This window comes from Mytilus galloprovincialis, chromosome 14, assembly GCF_965363235.1.
Source record: "Mytilus galloprovincialis chromosome 14, xbMytGall1.hap1.1, whole genome shotgun sequence".
NCBI classification, from domain to species: Eukaryota; Metazoa; Mollusca; class Bivalvia; order Mytilida; family Mytilidae; genus Mytilus; species Mytilus galloprovincialis.
Genome location: NC_134851.1, coordinates 71,984,418 through 72,006,568, shown reverse-complemented (window position 1 = coordinate 72,006,568; position 22,151 = coordinate 71,984,418). Strand labels below are relative to the sequence as shown.

Below are 22,151 nucleotides of genomic sequence, written 5' to 3'. Positions count from 1 at the left end.
AGAAAAAGCCAACAATATTTTTTGGTGGCTTTCTTATTAAAAAAAAAAAACATATATGCATGTCATTCAAAATGGTATTAATTAAGGCATTTTGTTTTAGCAACGTATCCACTGAATTGCTTTCAACAGTGATGATGAAGTTGACCTCTAGTTCACAAACATTACAAAGACATTGTATCACTACAAGAAAAATCTTATAAACTGTTTGAAGAATTAATGAAAACATTGACTTATTTTTATCCTTTTTTTCTAAATAATCCTGGAATAAAAGGTCAAATAATTCCACCTAACAAGGCCTTAGAAATTGTCTCAGACTGCAGATTTTGCATTTCATTTTTCAAAATTTTCTGACGGTAAAAGTTCAGGAGTAATAAAATTTATTCACTGAATGTCAACTTTAATTTATCTGAAAAAAAAAAACCAAAATATTTTCAAAACTCAAATGAACATTTGCGTGCTTTTGAGGTGCTCAGATGGCAGGAAATTGCATCTTATTTCGAAAAATTTTCTTGGGCGGGGGGGGGGGGGATGCCCCCAAACCCCCCTAGCTAGTTCGGGCCGCGTTGCGGCCCTCACCGGTGATAGAGGTGGACTACCAGGACTACCCAAATTTTTTTCTAGGTAGTCCTGTGGACTACATCACCTCTAATGCTAGTGTCAAACCCTGTTATACCATGTTGGATGAATCCGGAAATTTTATTGCATTATCTACAGTGAACGAAGAAAAGGATCTGGGAGTAACTTTCGAGTCTAATTTGAAATTTGAAAAACATATAAGTGATATTTATAACAAAGCCCAAAGAGTGCTGTCTCTTATTAATCATTCTTTTGATTACATGGATCAAGATATGTTTCTTACTATTTATAAATCAATAGTGCGTCCACTGCTAGAATATGCGACATGTGTCTGGTCACCGTATCTTAAAAAAGACATCCGCAAATTGGAATCTGTACAAAGAAGGGCCACAAAGCTGGTAAAAAATATTTGTCATCTTAATTATGAAGACAGGCTACGTTCATTGGGTTTGCCAACCTTGGAATATCGTAGGGATAGGAATGATATGATACAAGTCTACAAAGCGTTGCATGGTATAGATGACATCGACTGGATGAGCCTATTTACTTTAGCACCATCTAATAATACTAGAGGTCACTCATTAAAACTTTTTAAAAAACAGTGTAAGACCACACATAGACTAAATACTTTTTCAATTAGAGTAGTGGATCAGTGGAATAACCTGTCAGATTTAACGGTGACGGCAAAGACTCTGAATAATTTTAAGTCTGCATTAAATGGCGAAAATTGGAACCTATATAAATTCATATGTTCGTGTTAAGTGTTTCAGCTGCGCACACCTAAATAAGTTATTTTTTGATAAGTTTAATACATTATATATAAATGTATTATAATGAGATGAGAAATCATATACGACAATCCAAGATGAGGGGTCAGTAGAAGCCTTTGGCTTATGTAACGACCCGAAGATAAAGGTATAAAGGTATAAAATGGGATTATACTGCCTTCTCATATAATTTGGACTAGCTGCAGCACTGCCACTGGTTCACAAAATAGCGCTCGCCCGTCATGTACAATAAAGTATATATATTAAAAGGTATTATTACCTCTCTATAGAAGCAGCTTGCAGTCTTCAATCCTATTCGTGTTAAAAAAAAAAAAAAGGATAAATTTTGTAATTTAGCCACTTTGGTAATGTAAACAGATAAAGTCAGACGGAAGTAACTATTTTTGCGCCAGTTTTTTTCTATTGAGTCATATTTTCCTCCTTTCTGGGAGCACCCGAAGAGTTGTCACAAACCAGTTTAAGCTAACTGGGTCCTGTTTAACAATGTATGCATTGTGCATAAAACTTTTCGAAGAGACACGTTTAAATCATCGTAAACACTTCAAACAAAGCATTGTTATGACGTTTATTTTTCCTCACAGACAGGAGTTGTCTAAGTAACTAGACTAGTGTAGTGTGACATACGGCAAGTCATGATAGATTCCGATACGGAGTATAGGCGTTATTGTATGTATGTATGTACTCGAGATTCCGCCAATGTAGACGCACCCCTTGATTGACTGCAAGGGTACAGCGGATCCATGTACACTCCCTAAGGATTAATGGAGATGTGTCCTTTACAATATTATCCCACCACCAGAACAATCCCCACCCAACACCGCCCAAGGGAGCGTGTAGGACACCGGGAAGTCTGTTATTATGGTGGAGGAAGCCGAAGTACTCGGAGAGAACCACCGGGCCACTCGGTGGAAACAGACAAACCAGAGAGATATCAGAAGATTGATCTCCTGGTCAAAGTAGGGGACAACTTTGACCAACCGAGGCCCCCAAAGTACCCATTCTAGTTTAAACTCCGGTGTGGGTACCAGAGATGTGTGTGAGAGGGTGAAAATTACCCTTCTGATATTTTTAGCACCCCGAGTGAGAATCGAACTCGGGACCTTCAGCACTGTAGCCATCGGTCTTAACCACTAGACCACTTGCATTCGAGGTACTCTGGCTTTTACATTAGAAATGTTTTGAAACCAAACCCAGCATGGTAAAATGAAAACAAGACAAAGAAACTCATAAAAATAAGGTACTTTGGGTTTAGCAAAAGCAATATGTTATGAAATCAATTACTCATATGGACATATAAGGCACAAACCTATATTCAGGTGCACATTTTGTGCCATATCTACATATGGATCATGGAAAGAGGACGAAGAATACGGGAGCTTGCTATTTTATACTTTGTCTTTAAGGTTTATGTACCCTTCTGTAGCCATTTTTGAACGAATTTTTCAAACCTCAATTGTATCAAAACTACAGAAATAATGAATAATAGAGTTAGGCCATTTAGTACATATTCCAAGGGGAAACTTGATGCAAAGCATTATTTTTTTACTGTTTCATTGCATTTGATAGAAAAAGAGTCCTGACTTATAGCTATAGTGGCAAATAAATCAAAATTTTTATAGAAAATCCACAATAACTAGTTTAAAATGGTCTTGGGCCATGTAGTACTGAGAATTATTTAGAGTCAATTTTTTTATTAAATTATATTTATTCACCTAAAATATCCAGTAATATTTACTGCTGAAGTTAAATCAATCCAACGAGCATTGGTACAATGATAAGAGACGTAATTTCGATTGATTTTTCCAAGGACTCTTCACGTCATTATCGGGAAACGAAGTGTGTTCTAACGTCTGTCAAATATGAAGTCGATTTTGTCAAGTCATTGGGCATTTATTTTCACACAGGATCGTATGTAACATTATGCACATAGGAAAAATAACAGACCACCGGCGCAATCTCTTTGACAATTGTATTTTCCTCTTTTAAACGAGACGAAACAAGTCTACAGATTATGTTTGCTAACATCCCGTTGGAAACAAAAACAATGTTTAGACCTAGTATTTCGTACATCCGGCCGTAATGGCGTTATCACATGTTAGTCACATGTTTCACGTATGACCGGAAATGATTAGAACTTAAGGACAAAAACAATTTTAATAAATAACTGGACTTCTGTTTCGTGTGAAATGTAACGCATAATGATAACGTAATTTTCTTACTTAATTATAACGAAAATCAAAACAAGAATGTAAATCATCTCGGATTTACCTGTTTGAACATCTCGCAAGAGTTCATATTTGCATATTGTTTTTAAGAATTCTATTACAACAAAGCAGATTACCATGATTACATCATCTAAAAATTGTGTTACGAAATCGGACACAAAAATCACGCCACTGTTCTTACATCTGCTACATAAATACTTATAGTTCTCGGCATTTTCTTCTCACTATTCTTATTGGTCGATGTTCTTTGTTATTTGAAAGCAAAAATTACGAATTTGCCGGTGACGATTATCTATAAATCAGTCAGCGTTATGCTCTTCAGAAGCAAAAAGTAACGCGAGAAACGACACAAAAATACGGTTGTAGAATCTGTGAAATTCGTATATTTTAACTTTTTTTTCTAGGGAAGAGTAGCATACACTTTTATGTTGATAAAAATAATGGCATCTTTAGATGTAGTTACAACTTTTCTTACAGTAATTCACATTTTATCACTTTTCTATAGTTATAGGAAACGGAGCCCAATAGCGAATTATGGTCCATATCTGCTTTATAAGACATAAAAGCATGTGCACTCTAGTTTATATCAACATTTAACAAATATCATTATCATCAAAGGTAATCTGACAACATGGTAATTCAATATGATATTTAAGCATTCAATCCTATATAATACATGATATATATCTTACAAGTCTTTTCTGTCAATCTGTTTACATACATGTATTAACTTGAAATATTTTTTTTTTCATTGAATGATCATGATTAATTAACTTCATATTCAGCAGTTTACTTGTCTTATTTTTACAGAAGTATGGCATCAGAATCAGAAATTTTACAAACATCATCCAAACCATCTAAATCTGAGGAAAATGTTTTGTCAGATAATCAGACATCACATAACCAGAATGGTGGACATCCTTATCAAAAATTGCCACATTTATATGACTGGGTATCAAATTGGACAATTCAAATGGTTGAAAAATACCTGCACATTTTCTACACTGGGGAAGGAATGGAATACAGTGGAGAATATGTACTTCAACAAGGAGGGATAAAAACAGAATTGACAACCTATCAAAAAGAGTACATGACTGATTTAGAGAGCATTCTTACATTTAATGGTTCTATGTACACTTATAAATATCGTGGTAAAACAAAAGCAAAGCCAATGCTTCAAACCATTCTGAGTAAAGTTTCACCACAGAATACATCTAATTTGAAAGACAGGCCAATGTAAGGATTTCAGTTAATTTTTTTTTACTTAGTTTAAATTGTGCTGTCCATGTTGTCTGTGTGCAGTTTTATTTTTGCCATTACTTTGGCCGCCATCATCGATAAACTTTCATATTTTCATCTTTTTTTATGACAAGTATGAAATTAAGGGATCAATTTTAACGAATATTTGCAGAATTTTTTTTTACTTAAATTTTAAATTGTGCTGTCCATGTTGTCTGTGTGCAGTTTTATTTTTGCCATTACTTGGGCCGCCATAATGGATAAACTTTCATATTTTCATCTTTTTTGATGACAAGTATAAAATCAAGGGATCAATTTTAACGAAACTTTGCAGAAATAACGTATGAACATGATGAAATGTCCTCAACCAATGATGTATTTCGTTTCAAAGGAAAAAAAATATTGCTGCCAAATATAATCTATGATTTTGATTAACCAATTGTCAAAGAATAAAACTTTTAATTATGAAAGCATATTAAGAATGCCCTTATCTTGGTCCCATTTGACAACAAAAGCATTGCCACCCTATTCATGCTTTTGGTCTATTCAATCTTTGGTTCATCTGACTTAACCTTATTCTCATGGCTCATTTTGTCCACATTGATTAACTTTTTGCCGTTTGGTCAGTATCTCAGATACAAAAAACAATAAGTCGACAATTATTATGTGTATGGAGTTATGCATTTATGTGAAGTTTATATGTCTATCTGGCAGGGTTAATAAATCTTACCTTGACCTCATTTTCATTGATCTTTGATGATATAAAGTTTATGTGATCAATACACTACAGATCAGATGTATTTAACAACTTTCACCTGTGAAAGCATATAGAGGTCGAGAGTAAAAGGACAAACTTTCTAGATTGTCTCTCTTGCCCATCATATGAAGTGGAATCATTAGTTACATTGTATTGTGTATGCTTCAATCAAAGACATATGAGTACTGTAGGACTAATTGACAAAAAGAAATAAACATTTGTGGCGTTTTTATCTGCCACACATTTTCTTTTTGTAAAAATTTCACTTTGTTCATGAATACATAGTATTTAGTCCATCCGGTTTTAAATTGAATTCTTAAAATTATAAAGAATAATATATATATATGAGGCTTTATAAAATAGCGCTATATATGAGGCTTCAAGGTAATGATTGGATTTTACATGCATTCATATGCTTATGGAGGTTCTTTTATTTTTGTTTTTTTCAGTTATAGATATTTGCATAATGTAGCAGTGTTTGTAAAATATATGATAAAGTATGTTGACAAAGTGCAAGAAACTGAATGGTTTAATAACAAGATACCTGAAGGATTTTACACAGAACTAGTGGGCAGATTTGCTGAAATGTGTTTATTAATAACTAAGTAAGTGCAAATGCAATTTAGTCTTCTATTAATCTCTGGCTATTGCAGTAAGAAACAAGAATGTGTCGATAGTACACAGATGCCCCACTCGCATAATCATTTTCTATGTTCAGTGGACCGTGAAATTGGGGTCAAAACTTTAATTTGGAATTAAAATTAGAAATATCATATCATGGGGAACATGTGTACTAAATTTCAAGTTGATTGGACTTCAACTTCATCAAAAACTACCTTGACCAAAAACTTTAACCTGAAGTTCACACTATCATTTTCTATGTTCAGTGAACCTTGAAATTGGGGTCAAAAATATAATTTGGCATTAAAATTAGAAAGATCATATCATGGGAAACATGTGTACTAAGTTTCAAGTTAATTGGACTTCAACTTCATCAAAAACTACCTTGACCAAAAACTTTAACCTGAAGCGAACAGACACACACGAACGACAGAACGAACGAACGAACGGAGGCACAGACCAGAAAACATAATGCCCCTCTACTATCTTAGGTGGGGTATAAAAAAGAGACTTAAATTGAATTGTTATACTTTATTACTGAAATTAATTTTATAGAATAATATAGATTACATACATTTTCTATCATTGAGGACAATGTTCACTGTTGAAACAGACATGTATTGTAAAAGCCATTAAACAGCATAAAGCATGCAAAGAAAAAATTATCCCAATTTGTATATATACAATGTATCTTGTTTTAATTTAGCCATATTTTGATCAGGGCTGTGGGAAGAAGAAATGACAGTGTCAATGAAGTCGTCTATAATGTTGCTCACTAAAATAACCAAGTTGTTGCCTTTTCTTCTAGGGATCAATAATACATGTATGTCTTTCTTAGCTCTGTGCTTCAGAATGTCTGTCTGTTGTAAGATATTTCAATAGGCTATACCACTTAGGCACTAATGGTGATTTCTTTCTTTTTAACCTATCATCTTGCATTCTGGAAAAGAAAATTTTATAATGGATACAAAGATTTGAGCAAAAGCAAGGCCATTTAAAAAATCAAACAAAGACCAAGATCAGCTATTTACTTTATGTTTTTTAACAAAAGTAGGTTTTTGAACGCTGAAGTTGACAAATGGATTCGGTTTTTGATTTATTTTTTTGTGTAATAACGCAAATAGGCAGCTTATCTTATCTAGGCCATTGCTAGTGACATGAGTATGCATTCTTGCAAAATTATTTTACATAGACCAAACAGAAAAGAAAAAAATAGTATTTTTGCTCTTTATTATATGTTCATTAAAGGAACTGAAATGACATAAAACAGATGGCAGAAAGACCAAGTCAGCTTTCCTCATCACTTGGCATCAGTTGTTTTCGTCTGTTAACATATATACTGAATCTAACCATGTATTAAGATTTGGGATTTTGGGGCCCATTATCAAATTGGTCCACATTAGGGTCCAAAGTGTCCAAAATTAAACTTTGTTTGAAATCATCAAAAATTGAATTCTTGGGGTTCTTTGATATGCTGAATCTAACCATGTTTTTAGATTTTGGATATTGGACCATAATGGGTAAATATCCAATTTCAAATTTTTAAGTTCTTAGCCCATATTCATTCTGTGTCAGAAACCTATGCTATGTTAAATATTTAATCACAATCAAAATTTAGAGCTGTATTGCACAAATAACAAGATTAATAGAAATTGTAAGTAGAATCATATTTAAAAATAGATATATATATACAGCATCCAATTCTAATTTTAGAGAAGAAATTATGTATAAATATAGTTTGAAATTTACTGTTCATTATTAATTAGATATTTTGGAAAATAATTAAAGGTAAGTTTTATATTTTTTTTAAAGACATTGTATAGCATATTAATCTATTACAATAAAAAATCATAATTTCTAATAAAATTTGTAAATTTAGCTAACAAAGTCCTTATATTTGTTTATAGTAACATTCATTTATAGTGAAAAATTGTTTAAACAATGAATTAGCTACAATTAAAATTTTCTTGCCAGTCCCTCTCTGTGATCATAAATAGATAACTCTGGCTCATTTCCCAATCAATCTATCATGAAGGGAAGTTAATTCATGCAATTTTCATTTATAGTCTATTTCAAAAATGATAACAGTTCTTTATATTGGTATGTAAAAAATTTAAACGTTTCAAATTTATGAAATTATATTTGTGCATCAATTGTTTAACAAAAACTGAAATATATTGCATTGATTCATTTTGTAATTATTCAAAATTATATCGGAAACCTAAACATAATTAAAAACCGATTGTTCAAAGAACAGTTGAAGGTCTTTCCACAAGTAAAGATCTATTTTATTATCAAAATATCAAAAATCAATCTAAAATGTCAGTTCCTTTGACTTTATAATGTATAAATATGAATTTAAAGCAAAGGTCAAAATCTAGAACGTCCTATTAACGTTGACCTTGACCTCAATTTCAAGGTCACCAACCATGGACCTCAAACAAAAAGACCCTAGGTCTGTAATATGTATGGTTAATGAGTTATATCAATATAGGCATGATTTTAAATATAAGATTGGCGAAAACTCTCATTTATTGTTTGCGCAACCTTCCAACCAAAATTTATAAGTTACAACATGTCGCAACTCACAATTTAGTAAAAAGAATTTGTCAATCTCTTTCACTTTGTTGAAAATAAGAGAAAATAAACCAAAATCAAAATTTAGAATATGACCTTCACCTTTGACCTTGACCTTATTTTCATTTTTTTGGACCAAGGAACTTAAATCCAAAGACCCTAGGCCTATATCACTGATGGTTTGCCAGTTAGAAACGCATATCACTTATATCAAATGCATAAGGGGAAATAACTCTCATATGGAGTCTCCGGATAGCTTCGGTCCAAATGAATATCCTAATCCTGAAGAAGTAACAAGCAATTTGGTAAAATAAATTTGTCGTAATCTTTTACGGTTGCGAAGGAGTAGTGGCCACAAGAAAAACAGTGTTTGGGAAGATAACTCTTACAACGTAAAGTATTTTGTTACGCAGTTGTAAAATTTTAAAGCGTATAAACTATATGACATCATATTCCAAATATCTAAGCGACATCTTTTGAAACATCAATACTACACAAGAAAAAAATTTAGGCGGAAGAAAAAAAAAATGAAAAAAATAATAATAATCAGAACAAATTCAATAGGGGTTTCCACGGAAAGGTGGAAGTACCTAATTATAAAAAAATGAACCTGTTAAGGGGAGACAATTCTCGTAAAACTTTTTCGAATTTACACATAATACCACGGAATGTCACTCATCATACAAATGGCACATCCATATAATTAACTGTGCAATCGTGCTCCACCTTCAATGATGATTCTGAATTATAAATATAACCAAAAGTTGTTAATCTATAGATAGTGAAGACTAATGAAAGCTAACCCACTGTAAAAATATTTCTTTGCACTTTTTTAAAACTTCCTCAGAAAAATTCTCGAGCCACTTGACTTTCATAGCTCAAAATTAACGTTTTTACAGAATATTTGAATAAAGTAGTTACAGATTATTCGCTTCTCAAAGTGTAAGAAGCAATAAAAATCGTATGCTTGCACAATCTTACCAAAATACGGATTTAATTAAGTCCTAAACATTTTGACATTTCTTCGTATATTTTTATCGAAAACCTGTTTTAAACAAATTGCAAGTTGTTGTTAAGATCCGACTAAATACCTATTTCCCGATTTGGTCAGGTAAAATTGCTACTTTGTATTAATGATGATAATTTGGAAATTATTTTCATTATTTTTGTGTAGATAATATCTCTTAATTTTATAAAGAACTTTGTGGTAGGTTTGTTATTCTGTATAAATTAATTTTCAGAATGCTATGTTGTCATAGAAGTTAAGTACAGGTTCCTGCCCCAGTCGGGGAGGAAGTAAAGAATAAAATCTACTCTAACATTGTTATTGACCTTTTGACCAATGCTTTTAAATTATGATATGTTGTTGCTGATGAAAATATTTAAATAAAGTTCCATATTAAAAGTTTTCATTTTAATTGATTGATTGTTGCTTCCTCAACCTCTAGTGGCAATTATTTCATGCATATAAAGGACAAAACAAAATAATAACTATTACAATATGTAGATTTGGCAAGGTTGAACAACTTAAATAAAAGGCAGAAAATTTAGATTATGTTTGATTGGGACAGAAATGTCTTGCTGTCTATTGACCCTTCAGAGAGTTGTTGCAAGTATTCTTCAATGTGCAGTAAGATTTTTTTTCCACTTTTAAGGCTTCACTGTACAAATTGAAATGAATGTTTCTATGTTTTAGCTATCAGCCTGAAAAATCTGTTTGGAAAAATTTCAAAGGCATTACAGTTACATCTAAACCAGACCTAAGATTTTTCAAAAGTGGCATTGATGATATTGAAACTGAAACTGCTTTTGCTGTAATAGAGGTAACAAATTTTATAAATATGCTTATCAAAACATTTCTTATGGTGACTCTGAAAACTTTGTATTATCTTATATAAATTTTAAACATAATAGATTCAATCCATGATCAGTCAAGCAGGTGAGACATTTCAGTGTATGTACTCTTGTTGTCTTTTATTTTTATTTCTACCTCCTTTCTGGAAGACCTGGAGGTTTTTAAAAAAGGGGATGGAAAATATGAGCAGTAAAAAATTGTTCAAAAACATTGAAATATTCATTCAGGGTTAATAATGATGAACAATATCATATTGAATATTGATTTGAAGGATGAACTCATCATCTAAAAACAAATTTAGCCCCTGTCCTAAAAGTTTCTGCATGGAAATCATGAAAATAACTACTCAAGAAAATATCAATGCTTACATAATTCTTAAACTGATTGCCATGGTTGGTGCAATTTGAAAAAAATGAGACTATATCTAGACTGTTTTACAATTTTATTATGTTCAAAGATGTTTATGATTTTTATACTCCGCAAAAAGAATGCGTTTGCATATTGCTATCATGTTGGCGTTGTCCGTTGACAGATTGGTTTCCGGACAATAACTTTAGTTTAAGTGTATGGATCACTATGAAACTTTATCAAAAGGTTCAATACTAGAAAAAGGAAGGTTGGGATTGTTTATGGGGGTAGTGGTCCAAATCGTTTAGGAATTAAGGGCCAAAAACAAGCATTTTTCTGGTTTCCATACAATAACTTATGAATTAATTTTTTGATTGCTTTGGAATTTTACCACAAGGTTCAATACCACAACTTATAAGGTTGGGATTGATTTTTGGGGTAATTGCCGAAACCGTTCAGGAATGAGGGGCCAAAAAGGGGCCAAATACAAGCATTTTTCTAGTTTTCAGACAATAACTTGTGTGAAAGTTGTATGGATATCTCTAAATTAACACATGACATAGGCAAAATCTCTTTGATCTGTCTGTGCTGGAAAATGCACAGCTCAGGTGTGCATTAACTACCGCATTTATACTGCACAGTTAAAATGTACTTTAAGCAAAGGCATTTTCCCTCCTATTTGTTAAAAGTAATTTCTGTCTGTTGATTCCATTGCTACTACAGATATTTACCATTCTCTATTTTGTAAGATTTATCAAGTGCATGAATGATCTATACTCTTTCATACCTGCACTTGGTAAAACATCAAAATAAGAGACAATATAACAAATGTAGTAGCATTAAAATCAACACCGTTCTGGTGGTAATTACACGACTAAAAAAGAAACGCAATTTGTCTACTCAATTTTTATTTTTTTTTAGATATTCAATGTCATTTCAAAATAACACATAAACTTAAAATTCAGTACTTGACAATGTGAAAATCAATGATCAAACTATTTCTTGAAACAAAAAGTTATTCGTACTTGGACAACAATATAAAAATCCAGAAAAATATCCTAGAAAAATCCAGAAAATTAACCCAGTAATCATACATATATACATTCCCATGTAGTGCAAAAAAAATTAAGACAACGATTGAATTGACAATTCAAAAGTTCACGGCTTTGATCATGTTGATACAAAATTGAAAACACAATTCAAACTTTAACTTTAAACTTGTGTACACATACCTGTACAAATTGTGCAATAAAATAACAAGCATAGTATTTAATTTTAAAATAAAAAAAATAACATCAGCAGTCCATAATATTCTGGTATAAGCAGACTTGTAATTCATTTAATTAGGGGACAGTAGAAAATAAAAAAAAAAAAATCGGGAAAATTTCCCGAAATTTTCATTGTACTAATCATGCTAATGAACTCAAAATTGTTCATTTTTTTTATGTCATGTTTTGAATTCCCGGACCTGCGCAGAAATCTTCTATGTACTTCCTTTTTCTGGTCTCGTTTGCATGAAACTTTGAGTAATATATATATATATATTTATCAGTCTAGTATAAAATAGAAAGGAACGCAATACAAATTTCATTTTTAATAATTCCTTAAATATGAAAAAACGTTACCTGATGATAGCGTTTCTTTGTTTACAATGCATATGATGTCATTAGTTCAATTACATCGCAACTAAAATCCCTAACAACAGAACCAAAATTGGAAACGTTACGGTACAACTTCCGAAGCAAGGTTGTCGGCTCTCCGAACTTTCCCAAAGTCCTGCTTTTGCCAAGTTTATGAGCTTCATTCCTTGCTTGGAAGTTGGTTACGGTATTTCTGTTTCTTTTTTTAACAAATATTTTAGTTACAAAAAAAAATATTCATACAGACTTCGTCCCCATTCACAGGTTATGCCTGCCTCATATTATATTCATGCATGTAAATTAAACATTTTTGATGAAACTATCTATCCAATTAATTGTATTAATGTAACAATATTCAATAATTCTTATGGTCATCTTGAAAATAATTCTTTGCTTATATAGTACAATTCATTGGTTTAACATTTGTTTTTGAATAACGTCCAGTGGCAAATATTTCATCTATATTCAGTGCGGGAACAATTTAACAAATATAACCGTTTGTTCCGCAAATAATAAACACTAAAAATAAATTTCCTTTATTACAGATTGTTTTTTCTTAATGTAAAAACCTGCAAAAATAAGTCGAACAACCCCCTCCCCCTTTTTAGCTCACCTGGCCCGAAGGGCCAAGCGAACTTTTCTCATCACTTGGCGTCCGGTGTCGTTAACTTTTACAAAAATCTTCTCCTCTGAAACTGCTGGGCCAAATTAAACAAACATTGCCAAAATAGCTGCCCCTAAATTGGTAATTTTAATGAAATTTTGCTGTTTTTGGTTATTATCTTGAGTATTATTATAGATACAGATAAACTGTAAAAAACAATAATGTTAAGCAAAGTAAGATTTACAAATAAGTCAACATTACCGAAATGGTCAGTTGACCCCTTTAGGAGTTATTGCCCTTTATAGTCAATTTTTAACCATTTTTCGTAAATCTAATTAATCTTTTACAAAAATCTTCTCCTCTGATACTACATGGCCAAATTAAACCAAACTTGGCCAAAATCATCATTTGGGTATCTAGTTTAAAAAATGTGTGGCGTGACCCGGTCAACCAACCAAGATGGGCGCCACGACTAAAAATATAACATAGGGGTAAAATTCATTTTTTGGCTTATAACTCAAAAACCAAAGCATTTAAAGCAAATCTGACATGAAGTAAAATTGTTTATCAGGTCAAAATCTATCTGCCCTGGAATTTTCAGATGAATCTTGAATATTATTATAGATAGAGATAAACTTTAAAATACAATAAATGTTGGCAAAGTAAGATCTATAAATAAGTCAACATGACCGAAATTGTCAGGTGACCCCTTTAGGAGTTATTGCCCTTTATAGTCAAGTTTATACAATTTTTTCGTAAATCTTAGTAACTAATCTTTTACAAAATCTTCTTTCGAAATTACTGGGCCAAGTTAATTATAGATAGAGATAATTGTAAGCAGCTAGTATGTTCAGTAAATTAAGATGTTCAAACACATCACCATCACCAAAACACAATTTTGTCATGAATCCATCTACGTCCTTTGTTAAATATTCACATAGACCAAGGTGAGCGACACAGGCTCTTTAGAGCCTCTAGTTTAGGTACACTAACACTTGTGTACAAATATTTTGATACAATATTCTTAATTTAATGTTTAAAATTATTACATTTGCTAATATAGTATCTTGATAATACAGAAACCTACGAACAAAAGACACCCCCCCCCTTTTTTGCTGTCAAACGTAGCACCCCAAGATTGACAAGAACCCTACATCAATATTATATCACGTTCCAGCCTGACAGTTTATTTCCAAAAGACTTACATGAATGCTTTGACCATCCTCTCCATTTTCCAGAGGTACATAAAAACAGTAATCTATATCCAATATCAGATCAAATGTTGACTGACTGGGGGTTGTGCAATTTTTTTTTCTTCAAGATTTAAGAAAATTGGGGGGGGGGGTAAAATTTTTGAAGGGGGGGGGGGCAATTTTTTTTTTAATTTTTTTTTCTAATCTTAGGTTTTTCTCATAATTTAATTTGCTTCTTCTTTGACTATAGTCTAAATTAGATATTCTAAGTATTGCACAACAGAACAGTGTATTTCGCAACAGCGCATTGTATTGCACAACAGCATGAATTCTTCAATTGAAAAAAATTCAAATCATTTAACCAACTTCAAGTTCTTTGACTACATTTATTCTGTGACAGAAAACTATTATGCGTCAAATATTTAATTAAAATCCAAATTTAGACCTGTTTCAAGCTTGAATATTGTGTCCTTTTTTGCACAAACTTTTCAGGATTGGACCTCAGTGGTCGTTTCCAGCTGCGCTCGGCGAAGCACATTTTTTCCTTGATTGAAGTACTTTTTCGTTATATTTAAGGTGAAACGAGATACTGATACAGACGAAATATGTCAATCTGCCCCACCAAAAAGGATGAAGAGAAGTTTGAGTTCAGGATCACAGTCTGACTCAACCAACAGTTCCCCACCAACTAGAAGACGCCAAAGACATGGAACAAGCACTTTAGCTGATAAAGTGAAAGGGCAACATGCTGGCGAATTACTATTAGATCTGCATTCAATTCAAAAAAAAAGATTTAGTAATTGCTCAGAATATTACATGCCTGGTATGATTGTTGATGGAACAGGGGTAAATATCGTATATATATATATATATATATTTTCTGAAAAAAAAGTATTTAATGGTTCTGCTTAAAGCCTTCCACTAATTATATGACTGCAAAATTTTGACAACCGTATTATGGTATGGCCATCGGTGAAGTTGTCATTGTCTTCGTCTTCCGAAGACATTTGGTTGTCAGACAATAACTTCAGTAAAAGTGTATGGATCTTTATGAAATTCTACCACAAGTTTCCATACCACAAAAGGAATTTTGGGATTTTGGGGGTTATTGTCCTTACTGATTAGGAATAAGGGGTCAAAAAGGGGCCAAAAACAAGCATTCTTTGTTTCAGGACAATAACTTGTGTATTTGTATATGGATCTCTATGAAATTGTACCATAAGGTTCCACATCTTTAAAGGAAGGTTGGGATTGATTTTGGGAGTTATGGCCCAAACTGTCTTGAATTAATATCCAAAAACAAGGATTTTCTGGTTTCCTGACAATAAATTGAGTGTGAGAAATCATCTCCTATGAAATTACTGGGCCAAATTTAAAGAAACTTAGCCACAATCATCATTAGGGTATCTAGTTTGAAAACTATATCTAATGACTCTGCCTGTCAACAAACATGGCTACATGGCTAAAAAAAGAACATAGGGGTAAAATGCAAGTTTTGTCTATCATCTTGAAAACTGCTATGAAAAGAGAAAATCTGAAAATGTTGAGAATGTTGAGATCTACCTGGTCCATTTAAGTCAAAACTGTCAGACGACTTCTTATAGGAGTGTAAGCCCTTAAATGTCAAATTTTATCTTTTTTATCTATTATTTAAAAAACTTTTAACAGAAACAGAGAAACAGAATCAGACGAATCCTTATTTGAGTAATTGCCCTTTAATGACGATTTTTCCCAATTTTTTGCATTCTTGCCTATTATCATGATTATTTTTAAAGCTATAACATGTATAATAGATAGATAGAAACTTTATATAGAAAAAATTATCAGCAAGACAAGATCTACAAATAAGCCATCATGGATGAAATCTTTAGTCGACTCATTATTGGAGTTATTTCCCTTTAAAGATATTTTACCATTTGTTTTAGTTTTAATCTATTATCTTGAAAAGTTTACAAGATACAAATGTAGATAGAAACTCTCAAAACCAAAAATGATCAGCAGGACAAGATCTACAAATATGTCAACATTACTGAAATTGTCAGTTAACTCTTTATAGAGTCATTGCTCTTACTGATGAATTTTACCAAAAAATGGCTATTTTTGAAGATGCAGGTGAGCGACACAGGCTCTCTAGAGCCTCTATTTTTTTTTCATATTTTGTGTGTTATTGTTGATTGTTTTGGAATAGAGACAGATTTTTGCCCCTTTATTTTTGTCTATTATTGGATATTAGTGGATCATAGAAAATGATACCATTCACCCTTAAAGCTTATGATGTCTTTTTAATGAACCAAAGCTTATCTACATATCTCCTTTACAGAGACATCCCAGGTTGTGAGTTACCAAAATTTTCAATTCCCTCTGCATGAAAGTGCATGTAGCTTTCAAAAACTACTTATTTCATAAATATGATTCAGAATAAACTGTGCACTGATTTTGTTTACAAAGATAGGTTAATATGATATTAAGAAATAATTCTTTTATTTCATGCTCTGCTCATTTTGACATTGGTAGGCATAATAGTTTAAGATAGGTTAATATGATATTAAGAAATAATTCTTTTATTTCATGCTCTGCTCATTTTGACATTGGTAGGCATAATAGTTTTAAATATCTTCATATTGAGCCTTTGTGTTAGAATTATTTCAGTTCAAATAGGAAAATTCAGGACTTTTTATGTCCCATTTATGGGCATTATGTTTCTCAGTCTGTGTGTCCGTTGTTTGTCCTTTCGTCCATTCGTTTGTCCGTCAGGTTAATTTTTTTTATCAAGGTAGTTTTTGATGAAGTTGAAGTCCAATCAACTTGAAACATGTTCCCTATGATATGATCTGTCTAATTATAATCTGTCTGTCCATATTTCTTGTAAGCACAACTTCTAAACAAATGGACAGATGATGATATTCTCATCACTTTGCGTCCGTCGTCGTCGTTGTCCGTTGTCGTTAACTTTTACAAAAATCTTCTCCTCTGAAACTACTGGGCCAAATTAAACCAAACTTGGCCACAATCATCATTAGGGTATCTAGTTTGAAAATTGTATCCGGTGAGCTGGTCAACCAACCAAGATGGCCGCCACAGCTAAAAATAGAACATAGGGGTAAAATGCAGTTTTTGGCTTTTAACTCAAAAACCAAAGCATTTAGAGCAAATCTGACACGGGGGTAAAGTTGTTTTTCAGGTCATGATCTATCTGCCCTGAAAATTTCAGATGAATCAAACAACCTGTTGTTGGGTTGCTGCCCCTGAATTGGTAATTTTAAGGAAATTTTGCTGTTTTTGGTTATTATCTTGAAAAATATTATAGATAGAGATGAACTGTAAACAGCAATAATGTTCAGCAAAATAAGATTTACAAATAAGTCAACACGACCAAAATGGTCAGTTGACCCCTTTAGGAGTTATTGCCCTTTATAGTCAATTTTTAACCATTTTTCGTAAATCTTAGTAATCTTTCACAAAAATCTTCTCCTCTGAAACTACTTGGCCACAATCATCATTAGGGTATCTAGTTTAAAAATTGTGCCCGGTGACCCGGTCAAACAACCAAGATGGCTGCCATTGCTAAAAATAGAACATAGGGGTAAAATGCACTTTTTGGCTTATAACTCAAAAACCAAAGCATTTAGAGCAAATCTGACACAGGGTTAAATTGTTTATCAGGTCAAGATTAATCTGCTCTGAAATTTTCAGATGAATCAGACAACTGGTTGTTGGGTTGCTGACCCTGAATTGTTAGTTTTAAGGAAATTTTGCTGTTTGTGGTTATTATCTTGAATATTATTATAGCTAGAGATGAACTGTAAACAGCAATAATGTTCAGCAAAGTAAAATCAACATGACTGAAATGGTTAATTGACCCCTTAAGGAGTTATTGTCCTTTATAGTCAATTTTGAACAATTTCATGAAATTTGTAAATTTTTACAATGTAGTCAAATGTGGTAATTTTTATAAATTTCCTGTTTACAAAACTTTGAATTTTTTCGAAAAACTAAGGATTTTCTTATCCCAGGCATAGATTACCTTAGCTGTATTTGGCAAAACTTTTTGAAATTTTGGATCCTCAATGCTCTTCAACTTTGTACTAGTTTGGCTTTATAAATATTTTGATATGAGCGTCACTGATGAGTCTTATGTAGACGAAATACGAGTCTGGCGTACTAAATTATAATCCTGGTACCTATGATAACTATTTACTTACATTTTCCACTGAAACTAACTGGGCCAAGTTCATTTTAGATAGAGATAATTTTAAGCAGCAAGAATGTTCAGTTAAGTAAGATGTACAAACACATCACCATTACCAAAACACAATTTTGTCATGAATCCATCCTCTTTCTTTGTTTAATATTCTCAAAGACCAAGGTGAGCGACACAGCCTCTTTAGAGCCTCTTGTTATTTATTATTTTTAGTTATTCATGTTCTAAATATTTGCTTCGTTTCAGGTGTCAATCACCATGTTGGTCATATCAAGAAGTCATTATGAGAAGATTGGAAGGAATGAACCTTTAGACCCAGAAGATAAAGCTCAAATTTATGTTAGCTTTTTTTATGATTTTTTAAATCAGGCTGAAAGAAATGAACTGATGAGGGTTTTTATGATACTGAATAATATACCAGAGATTTACTCTGAACCAGATGATAATGACACAGGAAGCAGTTAGAGTGAAAGTTGTACGAATAGGTTATACCTATATTTAATATTAGAGAGGTTAGTTCAAGATCAAACTACAATATGTTTAAAGTAATGGAAAATTGTTGGAAACATGAAATTGCATCAACAGTTATAAAAATAATAATAATTAATTATTTAAAGAGGATTGACACAGATACCGGTAGTCACAATAACACTTGGGCCCTCATATTAATTTCTAAATATCATGAAAAATCATAATTATTGTCTGTATGGTGAGCTTTAGTCGCTTGCATCCACATCACTTGAATTCTTTGGATAGTGCATATCCTTATATTGTTTATATATATATATATATATGTATGATTTAAATTAAGTTCTCTATGTGATGTATAATTTTCATGTATGTCCCTAATTTATCTTGTTTATAGTGAGATGTAGTTTTTATGTGCCACCTTTTTTAGTTTTTTGTAATAACTAATGATTAGTATTAATAAAATTTTTAGCTCACCTGGCCCAAAGAGCCATGTAAGCTTATGCCATCACTTAGCGTCTGTCGTCATCTGTAGTCCGGCGTCTGTTGTTGTCGTAAACTATTTCAAAGATCTTCTCTTCTGAAACTACTATGCCAAATACTTCCAAACTTTAACTGAATGTTCCTTAGGGTATCTAGTTTGTAAATTTCATCCAAAGTTATGATCCATCAACAAACATGGCCGTCGTGGCTAAAAATAGAACATAGGGGCTAAATGCAGTTTTTGGCTTATACCTAAAAGACTAAAGCATTTAGAGCAAATCTGACATGAGTAAAAATGTTCAATAGGTCAAAATCTATCAGCCCTGAAATTTGCAGACGAATCTGACAACCCATTGTTGGGTTGCTGCCACTAAATTGGTAATTTAAGGGAAATTTTGTAGTTTTTGGTTATTATCTTGAATATCATTGAAGATAAAGGTAAACTGTAACAGCAAAACTGTTCAGAAAAGTAAGATCTACAAACAAGTTAATATGACCAAAATTGTCAATTGACCCCTTAAGGAGTTATTGCGCTTTAAAGACAATTTTACACTATTTATTCATTATACTTGCTTAAATTTTAAAATCTTCTCCTCTGAAACTAAGAGGCCAAATACTCCAAACTTTAACTGAATGTTCCTTAGGGTATCTTATTTGTAAATTGTATCTGAAGATCCATCAACAAACATGGTTGCCATTGCTAAAAATAGAACATAGGGGTCAAATGCAGTTTTTGGCTTATATCTCAAAAACTAAAGCATTTAGAGCAAATCAGACATGGGAATAAAATTTTCAATAAGTCAAGATCTATCAGCCCTGATAATTTCAGACGAATATAACAACCAATTGTTGGGTTGCTGCCACTAAATTGGTTACTTCAGGAAATTTTTCAGTTTTTGGTTATGTTGAATATTATTGAAGATAGAGATAAACTGTAAACAGCAAAAATGTTTGGTAAAGTAAGATTCTACAAAAAATCAATATGACCAACATTTAAATGGCATTTTAAAGCAAAAATAATCATTGATGAAAGGTTTAAGCAGAAGGTTGCAGGTGAGCGACTCCTTGATAAATGGTTTGAAGTATTTTTAAGACTTCCAACACCTATTATGAGCTGTGTTAAAAAAAGGCGTTATAGGATTATTGATTTTTGAAAATTCCAAGTCAATACAGGGCATTGTCTGCCAAGCTTGACAGAATTTCAGCTTTCTACTGTTTAAGTTATTTTATGGTATAATTAATGAAATATAAGTGAGTTTTTCCTTTTGAGTGACAAATTATTGTTTAAACAGCTTCCTGTTTTTTTTGGGAAGGTATAAAAAAGAAGATTTTTAGGGTTCATTTTGATTAGTTTTTATACGCCTGTCTTTTAGACGGGACGTATTATGGTATACTGTAGTCCGTCTGTCCGTCCGTCCGTCGTCAACACTTCGGACAATAACTCAAAAACGCTTTCACCAATTTCCATGAAACTTAAGTGAATTGTTTATATCTATTGACGTAAGCTCCCTTTCGGTTTTTTTAAATTCAGATTTTAAGTTTTGATGGATTGATGGGGCTTTTATTCATAAAAAGGGGTGATTTTCAACACTACGGACAATAACTCAAAAACACTTTCACCAATTTCCATGAAACTTAATAGAATTGTTTATATCTATTGACATAAGCTCCCTTTCGTTTTTTTTAAATTCAGATTTTAAGTTTTGGATTGATGGGGCTTTATTCATAAAAAAGGGGGGATCTTCAACACTTCGGACAATAATTCAAAAAGGCTTTCACCAATGTCCATGAAACTTTGGTGAATTGTTCATATCTATTGATGTAAGCTCCCTTTCCATTTTTATAAATTTCATATTTTAAGTTTTGGATTTATGGGGCTTTATTCATAAAAAAGGGGGATTTTTAACACTTCGGACAATAACTCATAAAGGCTTTCACCAATGTCCATGAAACTTTGGTGAATTGTTTATATCTATTGATGTAAGCTCCCTTTCAATTTTTATAAGTTTCAGATTTTACATTTTCGTGTTATGAATTTTTATGCTTAAATAAGGGGTGATTTTCCAATTTTGGGACAATAACTAACACTTTTGTCAAAAGAGCAACGGGCGTATCATGCACTTAAGCGCATCCCTTTATTGGTTTTTGTCTCTCCTTAACAAAGTCATAAAGGCAATCAAGGCAAAAATGCTAGCATACATTTATACATTTACATTAACAGCTTTGTCTTATAGATAGATAAAAGAAAGATCAATTTTGAGTGTTCAAAAGTAGAAATAAGCTTATTCTACTTGGTTTAGGACGTATCATCCAAACCAAATGTAGACTATGTTAATGATATGTCTTATATTTACAATTTACTCCAATTTGGGTTTTTTTATTATATATTTTGTACATTTTATTATAATAGTTTTAATATTATTTTCATAAGATATATATTTTATAGATCATTCTATATCAATTACCTCACTTGATCAATTGCCATGTCAATTATCATACATATACATAATTTACACTTATTCATTTATATGTATATACACCTTATCACATTTCCATTTTATTTTAACAATTAAACA

General features: G+C 32.0%; 1 protein-coding gene across 1 annotated transcript; it reads left to right on the top strand.

Moving 5' to 3' along the window:
• Nucleotides 1-2,524: 2,524 nt before the first annotated feature.
• Nucleotides 2,525-21,917, top strand: LOC143058417 (uncharacterized). Its single transcript, XM_076231908.1, has 6 exons — nt 2,525-2,601; nt 4,400-4,825; nt 6,035-6,190; nt 10,480-10,606; nt 15,000-15,269; nt 18,871-21,917. Exons 2-6 carry the CDS (start codon nt 4,404-4,406, stop codon nt 19,087-19,089), a joined length of 1,194 nt encoding a protein of 397 aa, XP_076088023.1. The 5' UTR covers nt 2,525-2,601; nt 4,400-4,403; the 3' UTR covers nt 19,090-21,917.
• Nucleotides 21,918-22,151: the final 234 nt, after the last annotated feature.